This window comes from Netta rufina, assembly GCF_964035555.1.
Source record: "Netta rufina genome assembly, chromosome: 22".
NCBI classification, from domain to species: Eukaryota; Metazoa; Chordata; class Aves; order Anseriformes; family Anatidae; genus Netta; species Netta rufina.
In genome coordinates this window covers 7,965,441-7,974,018 of record NC_140146.1, presented here as the reverse complement: position 1 = coordinate 7,974,018, position 8,578 = coordinate 7,965,441, and the positions used below count along the sequence as shown (strand labels likewise).

Below are 8,578 nucleotides of genomic sequence, written 5' to 3'. Positions count from 1 at the left end.
GCATGCGCACAGCGGCGGCGGGAGCGCGGGCGGGAAGGCGGCAGGAAAATGGCGGCCGAGGCGCCGCTGAGGGGGTTCCGCCTGAGGCGGGCGGGCAGCGCGCAGAAATTCGGGGTGGCGGCCGGCAGCCTGCGAGGGCTGCTGAGGAAAGGCTGCCGCCTGCTGCAGGTGCCGGCCGGGTAGCCGGGGAGAGGGTCCCCGGGTTGCCGGCACCCCCCCTGACCCGCCCGCGGGGCAGGTTCCGTTGGCAGGCAGCCGGCTGTGCCTGTACGAGGACGGCACGGAGCTGAGCGAGGGCTTCTTCCGCACGCTGCCGCCGCAGACGGAGCTGGTGCTGCTGGGCGCCGGGGAGAGCTGGCAGGGCTGTGAGTGGGCCGGGGGGGGAGCTCGGGGGGCGCTGGGGATGCCCCGTCCCTGAGGCGTCGGGGCTGGGTTGGGTGAGGAGCTGGGCGACGCGATCAAAGGATCAGACAGCTTGGAAGAGACCTCCGAGGTCACCCAGTCCAACCTAACACTAACCAGTCCTTCACTGAACCCTGTCACCAAGCTCTACATCTAAACGGCTTTTAAAGAGCTCCCTGGAGGTATTTAACCTCAACCGCTTCCCAGGGCAGCCCATCCCAATGCCTAACAACCCTTTCCGTAAAGAACTTCCTAATGTGGTTGTGGCATCCCTGCCCACAGCAGGGGGTTGGATCTGGTGATCCTTGAGGTCCCTTCCAGCCCAAACCGTGCTGTGAATCTATGAAGGACCCACACCAGCATCTCCCTGAGCTGTTCCTGCTTCATCCCCAACAGGTGTCAGCGATGTGGAGCGGCTCCTGGCCGCCTTCCACAGCCAGCGGGATGCTGTCGTCGAGGCTGCACGAAAGCTGCTCTCTGACGAGCAAGCGCCCAGGAGGCAGAAGTTGCTGGCAGACCTCATCCACAACCTCCAGGAGAACATCGCAGCGGAAGACAGGCAGGAGGACAGCAAATGGTTTGAAGGTAGGTGCTTCAGGCTGGACCTAGCTCCCCCAGGCGTGGTGTTCATCAGGAGTAACAGAAAGATTTTAAAGTTTTTTTAAAGTATGTACATATTTCTGTATCAGGAGAGGGTTTAAAAAAACCCTCCCTATTGCTTTATCCAGTACAGTTTTAAAATGCAGGTAACTTTTTTTCCCCACTGACATATCATAGAGCACATTTACATTCATCTAACAACTTGCTGATAACATGTTGATAATTTGCACACATCAGCCAGCCAATCTTTAGACTTTGTGAGTTCACTCTCCAGTTTCCAGGTCATTGGCACAGGTCTTTCAGTCATTTTCTCACAGTCTGAGTGTTCCATGTGTACACGTTAATGAAAAACATTTAACAACTAAAACATCAGCTACTGTTCTCGAAACAGATGGTCCTTTTAAGTCATGACAGCAGGATAGCCTTGAACCAGTAAAATAAATATGGAAAGGAAAAAATACCCATGCATACTGATTTTGTGAAAAGAAGGGATAAATATCCAGCTAAGCAGATGCAGAGAACTGAAAGCATTGCACTAAGTTACAGCTCTCTTATCTAACTCTCTCTAGGCCTAGAGTCTCGTTTTAAGAACAAATCAAGCTACATGCGGTACAGTTGTGAAAGCAGAATACGAAGCTACATGAAAGAGGTAAAAGTTTCTGTTGAGGTAACTTATTTTCAACTTGCTAATAACAGTAATTCTGTGACTACATATATATTAAATGATTTATAGTCCAACACGGTGGTTGTAAAAGAATCTCAGACTGCTATAAGAACTAAATTGTTTTTATTTTTTTTTAGGTTAATAATTTTATTTCAAACGTTCATCCTACAGCAAGGGATGCATATAAAAGGATAATAGACCTGATGTCGGATAAACTGAAATCTGCGAAATACAACGGCTGCTACTTTGACAGGAGAGAGGAGGAAGCAGTCCGCTTGTGCACTATGGAGGGATGGTTCTCCTGTCAGGTACGTTCAGCCCTGTTTAAAGCAGAGTCTCAGTGTGTGGCTTGGAGTGACAACATTAGATGTTAGGGGAAGGAGATGGTTATTTGGATGCTTGCGTAGAGAAGCAGGAGGTTTGGCAGGGTGGTGTTATCACAGCATGCATGATCTGTCTCTGGTCACAGCAAGTGGAAGCTGTGACAGTCCTGGGCTCGGACTGAGCTGGCACGATGAACACTTTACCTTTCATTGTAACTACTTTGTTTTACAGGGACCTTTTGACAGAGATGACTGCCCGTGTAAGCATTCCATCAATCCCTACAGCAACAAGGAAAGCAGAATCCTCTTCAGTACCTGGAATCTTGATCACATGTAGGTATAATGCATCTCCATACGTGTCCCTGGTGAAAACCATCAGACCTGTTTTCAGGCATTGTGCGCTTGTGAAGCAAATGGGATTTGCTAAACTAATTTCTTCAAGGAAAAGTAAACAACAAACCTAGTTATGGTGAAAGAATTCAACATCTATGTTGCCCTAAAAGGAAGATGAAGAAATATCATGAGACAGTTGTGCTGGCAATGTTGCTTTCTCTTTTGCATTTTACAGAATAGAGAAGAAACGTACTGTTGTCCCAGAACTGGCAGAAGCTGTCAAAACACGAGATGGAAGAGAAGTGAACTGGGAATACTTCTATCAGCTACTGTTTACCATAGATAATCTAAAACTTGTACATATTGCTTGCCATAAGAAAACGGGTCATAATCTCAGCTGTGACAAGACTAAAATTTACAGAAAAAGGAAGCAAACCCACGAGATTTCATAGTGCTATCTCTGAAAGTGACTTGTTTTTTTTACAAAATCATGTGAGATGGTGGCGTTTTTAAATAGCTCATTTCTTAAAAACTTATTTAGCAAGTCTATCCTGGCAAGGACTTCTTCCTTTATCACCACCAGTGCCTTAATTCAATTGCAATCTCAGAAAGCATACGTTCAGATCATGCCTGATTCTCCCACCTTCTCACTTACTACCAGCCTTCCTTAAACGACAGTGTGGTAGTCTGACTCATAACTGTGTCGCGTGAAAATGAGGCCAGGGGCTGACACTGATTATACCTTATGATCTCTTTCTCAGTATAAGTGTAGGCCTAAAACTTACAGTAAACAGAAACTTACACAAAATACTTCTTAAAAACTGAGTAGACTATTTTTATGAACATTATGCCAAACAAAGAGTACTTGAAGGTGATTATTTTGCGTTGTGCCTTTTCCAGGTAGACAACCTGTGTCATTTCAGAGGTGCTAAGTGATTCAGCGGCAGAGCTGCTGCCTCTTCTGTTGCAAAATAGCTGCACTCATCCATGATCCTTCCATTTACTGTTGCATAGCTGCAGATCCTCTAGAAGGAATCGCAAGGCTCTGGTACATCTTTGCATCTGCCACCTTTGTTCTTTATCATCTCTCTCCCTGATTTCCTTCTCCCTAGTCTTCACCTCTTTAGCTTGAGCTTGCTTGAAGTAGCGCATGCAGTTTTATTACATAACAATCATGTTTGCTGCCTTCAAAAATGTTGCTTCCGTAAAACACTCCCTACCTCTCAGGTAACAAAATCCAAATAGATCATTTTCTATTTTTAAATACCAGCTGATAACAACTGAACATTCAGGGCCCGTCAATGGAAACAACATGAGTATTTTTTAAATAAAAAAAATCACTGCCATCTTTGTGTGTGTATGTGTGTGTGTGCAGGTAGAGGTGCATGAGTAGTTAATAAGGTATAACGTAGCATGACCAACGCAGCCTAGAAAGATTTCGCATGGGGGAAGGTGCTTATGAATGAAGCAATAGATACTTTGTGCTGTGTAAATGACATACTTCACTTACTTCTGTGGAAGAGCTCTTTTAATTTCTCTTATCAGTGGTTCTGTTACTTCTCCGGGTAAATTCAGCTAGTCTAGACAGAATTGTATTAAGACAGTAGTGCTGTGTGAGCCAGAGCTTACATTTCTAGGTCTTGGAAATGCAATTTTGCTACAGACAGCATTAACCTACTTCAAGTACAAAATGTGATCCCCTTCCCAAACATTTCAACATGAAATCTAAGTAGGTGCATTTTCAATACAGGATTTCCAGTACCAATGTATTGAATTGATCCTAATCACCTTACTGAATATACACAAACTAACAGGTGAAAACACATACTGTTTTGTACTGTTTTGACTTCGGTGAAGGAATCGCAGCAATGTCATCTAAAACACCATTTTGCTCTGTGTGAAACTAAAATGAGTGTCTGTGTGTGAAGACATTGGCTAGAAAAAAGGCAACATATATGGCATTTAAGGAAAGCTGGGAAAAACTTCAAGATGGAGTAGTGCTGAAAACCGTGAATAAACTATTAAAATATTAAGATTTTTCTGTGTTACAGAATTAGAGTAAAAATGAGCCAAGAACTATCGTTGACAGAAACAATGCATCAACTGGAGTGGGAATGTGAATAAATTAACATGTCATGCATATACAATTTGTTTGGCTTTTGATTTTTGAATGTTTAACATGCTATAGCTGTAGAAATTAATATTTATTTAAACCATCTGCTGACTATATTTTCTCTGTATTTTTAGAAATAGTTTCTTCTACATTTATAACAATATCTGGAAGCCTATTGCATAATCACACTTTCAAAGTATTATCATAAACATTGGATGAGTTAGCAATTCCTGAAATCATCTGAGGCTGCTCACTATTTTTTAAAAATGCAGGCCAGAAATACATTTGGAGGACTGACCTACATCTCCCCAGCGATCAATATTCATTGGTCTATTGATGAAGTCCTGCACCAAGAGGACTTAATTCTTCCTTTATCACCATCAATGCATTTGTTTACAAAAATTTCATAACCCTTGGAAGTGAACTGAAAATACAGCACAAGCTGCATTACAAAACTATTAAAAAGAGCAACTCTTAAAGCTTATCTGATGGAAGAGGGAAGCAGTCAGCTTCATTCCATGTGGTGGTTGTTCAGAGAACTGAGGAGCAATACAAAGTTACCTAACATCCAGAAATTAAAACCACTGCACTCCTGTTGGCATACGTGCATTGAGTTTTGCCAGCAGAACTGCATTTTAAAGGTTCAGTCGTATTTTTAGATGAAAACAATGCAATGCAACAAAACTTACACAACAGAGGCTGGTGTCCCTCTTTGGACTGTGCTATCAGCTGGTTGCTTTACTAGCTATAATGGCAGGCATCACAGAATTAAAAGAAAAAGGACTGTGTTCTAAGATAATTTTTAGAAAGGAGGGAGAATAGACCAAATGTTCCCTGTAAGTATGAACTCTAGTTTATAACAAAATAATAAAAACTTGTGCTTTCCATGCTTTATTATAAGTAATAGTGATAAAATGATAAATTACAATTTATTTTCAAATTCACTGAAAATTCAAACTGCCACAGAAAATTGTGGGAGAACACTGCATCTGACAGTTCTAGGGAAACAAACTATACCCGTTCTCTGTTTTAAGAAAAGGCAAACACTGACAAATCACGCTAGTGATACAGCCAACCACCATTACACCATCAGAAAGAAAAAAGGTTTTTGTTTTACAGTTTCTTGCTAGAGCACATCCTCTTCCTCCTCCTCATCTTCCTTTGCAATGAAGTGTAGCCTTCTGAATTCCCGCCTGCTCATTGTTGTGCTTGGGAGTGCAACTGCTGGCTGATCCTTTAAGGAAAAGATAAAATCATTACGTCAAGTTGCTGCAAATAGCAGACCTCCCACATCTCCAGCAGTTCCCATTCTTCCACACCGATACACGAGGCATTAACACACACCTCTTCACTTGGAAGTGGTGGCATCCAATTAAACCCTTAGCTAAAGCAGAAGGGCTTGGAGGGGAGCCTGTCTGAATCAGCCAAGGCTCATGGTCAAAGTGAGGGCTGGCATTCCTTCTGCAGTCTTGAAAAGGATTCAGAGAGGGTTAAGCACTCTACAGACAAATCCTTACTACTCCCACTAAACTATAAATTGTCTCCCACTAAACACTAATCCTCATTAAACACCTGAAAGATGAAAGCATCATTTGTCCAAAGGCAAATAATGTTCAATGCAGACCTGAGATTCAAATTTAAAGTTTTGGTCCCTGAGCATTCCAAAAGCACAGGTGGCCACAAACCAATTTCCATCCCAAAGAATTAAAACATTCCTGGATAAGAACCAGAGACCAATGAAAAACTGTTTTGAAAGGATAACACTGTTCTACCGTAACACAGCCATGTATATTTTTGTGAGTAAAAAGGCTACCTCAGAGAACTGGAATAATAAAATCTAACCAAGAAGGATTTTGCGTCTGAAATAAATTCAGCTTGTCTCTGACAGAGACAAATCATTCCATTTGGTGGATGGGGATATTTCTCTATCCGACTACCAACACTGGTCACGCTTGCCAACAATTTTGAGACTAGCCTAATATTGAAACAGAACAGAACTGAGTCTATAAAAAGTGAACAGGCTTTCACCATCTTACCTGTATAAAGTCAATGTTTCCAAAGAACCTGTCCACTGGCATTGGCTGGTTACTGTCTTCATCCAAGAAAGCGCTGTTATCTAGTTCCGTCAGTTTCTTTGGGACATCTCCATCCTTCAAGCTAGACTTATCTGAAAGTACAGTCTCACAGCTCTCCTCTTCACTGCTGACATGACTTTGCAGATTTTCGTTGCTTTCTGTTTTTGAAGCAGCACTACTTGATTTCTCTGCAAATGGCTTCAAAGAAACTTTATGTTCCTTTTCCTGTCTCTCTTCACCAGTCTCTGGAATGCTTTCACCTTTTTTCTGTTGAATTGTATTACAGTCTCCTGAATCTTCTGAATGTGAATCCTCAGCAGATGTTTTTGGTGCTGCTTTCCTCACTGCAAGGTTCCCAGTCCCACATGTACGACCTTCTAGTTCTGATTTTACTTGACTGTTTTTTTCACATTTTAGCCTCTTTGAGGGTTGTCTGTCAGCTGCTTTGCGTGAAGAAGACTGTTAGAAGAAAAATCAGATCATGAAGCTATTTAAAAAAAACCTAACTAAATAAATAAATCACCAAATCTCATTAGTGGCAAGGCTAGATGTGAAACTGAATAGCTCCATCAGGTGAGCAGCCAGCGTTTGTCAAGGAACTGCAGCCTGATTCTAACCCGCAACACTAAACAAAATAATTACTAGAAAATGCATGTAAAAAAGAGGCGCAGATAGGTTATGCTAGACCACAACGTGTAGCTCATCACCAACAGGAATCTTCTCAAACAATAAACTAGTGCAGGACATGGCTAATCACCATCTTCAGGTTTTCTTAGGGATGCTATAGATCATAATTAGCGTAACAGAACGAACTACCATCTGCTGGCAGAGCCTGCTGGTAGGGTAACACCACTCTGCACAGACTCCTTCCACAGTACTTCAAATAATTAATTATGAATCCAAAAATTAACTCTGTAGCACACAGCCCCACTCAGGCTCTGCATTTTTGCACACACGCTTAATAAAAGGTGGGAAAGGTGGAGCACTCACGTAAGCCCTGTGGGTAAACCCAACAGAGCATCACTCAGCTGGCAGCTGTTTATAATTAGTCTCCCTGCAGTTCCTAGGGCAGATTTTAAGTCTTTTGGAAGCCACGGGTGCCAGAGCAGCCGTGTACACCTCACTGTACGCTCCCACATCCCACACCATGCACGGCAGTGATGGCAGGGAAGCAGTTGATATTTCCTTGCAATTTGCAACTTGCACGGGGCACTGAGGGGCTATTTCACTAAACATTAATCGCACAGAACTGCCCGAACGGTTACAACCCATGAAACCACACGGAAAACTAAGCTATTTTACAAAGCGCAAGACAAACTACATCTGTAGGGACTGCTCGCCAGCCGGGGCCACACCACCAAACGCCACCAGGAGGGCCAAAGGCTCCCCGGGCGGGCGCTGGGAGGCACAGGCAGCACCCAGAGGCCGCCCCGGAGGCTCCCCCCGGGGCCCCGAGCCCGCAGCGCCCCTCACCTGGCGGCTCCTCCCGCGGCCGGCCCCACGCGAGGCCCCGGCTCCGGCCCGCCGCGCCAGGCCGCCCGCCGCCATCTTGGGGGGGGAGGGCGGGAAGCTCCGGCCGCCATTTTGGGGCCGGGCCTTGGCCTCGGGCGGCCCTCGCTGAGGAGGGGCGAGGGGAGGCCTCGGCCCCCGGGGCGGGGAGAGGGGGGCTCCGGGCCGGCCTTTGGGGGCACCACACAGACCAACGCAGCCCCCGGCTTTGCCCCCCGGGCAGGGTGCTGTTAAAACCGGCCTTTGGCAAGCCAAAACCGAAGAGCCGGCGCCCCGCTCCTCCCCGGTGCGCCGCTGCCTGTGAAAAACAGCGAGCTGTGCCCGCTGGCTGTGTGGGGTATAAACATTGCAGGTCTTCCACTTGCATCTGGAACAGCACTAGCTTCGGTTTTAAGATGTGCGGTTGGGGACTTATTATTCAGATATGCCTCTCGGTTCGCTTCCGCAGCCCTCGGGGAACGAATTATGTTAGAAACTCAAATCCCTCTTTAACTTCAAGGACTCTGACGATAGCAGATGAATTTCTGTGTAGCAAAGCAGCGAGACACCTAGATTTAAG

At 44.8% G+C, this 8,578-nt stretch overlaps 2 protein-coding genes across 2 annotated transcripts; one reads left to right on the top strand and one right to left on the bottom strand.

Annotated features, from left to right (window-relative positions):
* The first annotated feature begins 42 nt into the window (after nt 1-42).
* On the top strand, nt 43-4,413 carry DFFB (DNA fragmentation factor subunit beta). The gene is made up of 7 exons (XM_084300384.1): nt 43-168; nt 239-365; nt 799-987; nt 1,572-1,651; nt 1,804-1,974; nt 2,222-2,322; nt 2,558-4,413. The coding sequence occupies exons 1-7, from the start codon at nt 49-51 to the stop codon at nt 2,772-2,774; spliced, it is 1,005 nt and encodes a 334-aa protein (XP_084156510.1). The 5' UTR covers nt 43-48; the 3' UTR covers nt 2,775-4,413.
* An 897-nt stretch (nt 4,414-5,310) lies between these two features.
* LOC311217969 (UPF0688 protein C1orf174) lies at nt 5,311-8,071 on the bottom strand. Its single transcript, XM_084300385.1, has 3 exons — nt 7,984-8,071; nt 6,472-6,969; nt 5,311-5,669 (listed from the first exon to the last, which is right to left on the bottom strand). The coding sequence occupies exons 1-3, from the start codon at nt 8,056-8,058 to the stop codon at nt 5,562-5,564; spliced, it is 681 nt and encodes a 226-aa protein (XP_084156511.1). The 5' UTR covers nt 8,059-8,071; the 3' UTR covers nt 5,311-5,561.
* Nucleotides 8,072-8,578: the final 507 nt, after the last annotated feature.

Coding starts and splice junctions, on each gene's coding strand:
- DFFB (XM_084300384.1), top strand. CDS start 49: ATGGCGGCCGAGGCGCCGCTGAGGGGGTTCCGCCTGAGGCGGGCGGGC. Junction 366..798: donor CGGGGAGAGCTGGCAGGGCT/GTGAGTGGGCCG, acceptor CATCCCCAACAG/GTGTCAGCGATGTGGAGCGG. Junction 988..1,571: donor GGACAGCAAATGGTTTGAAG/GTAGGTGCTTCA, acceptor AACTCTCTCTAG/GCCTAGAGTCTCGTTTTAAG.
- LOC311217969 (XM_084300385.1), bottom strand. CDS start 8,058: ATGGCGGCGGGCGGCCTGGCGCGGCGGGCCGGAGCCGGGGCCTCGCGT. Junction 6,970..7,983: donor GCCGCGGGAGGAGCCGCCAG/GTGAGGGGCGCT, acceptor TTCTTCTAACAG/TCTTCTTCACGCAAAGCAGC. Junction 5,670..6,471: donor GAAACATTGACTTTATACAG/GTAAGATGGTGA, acceptor TTTTCCTTAAAG/GATCAGCCAGCAGTTGCACT.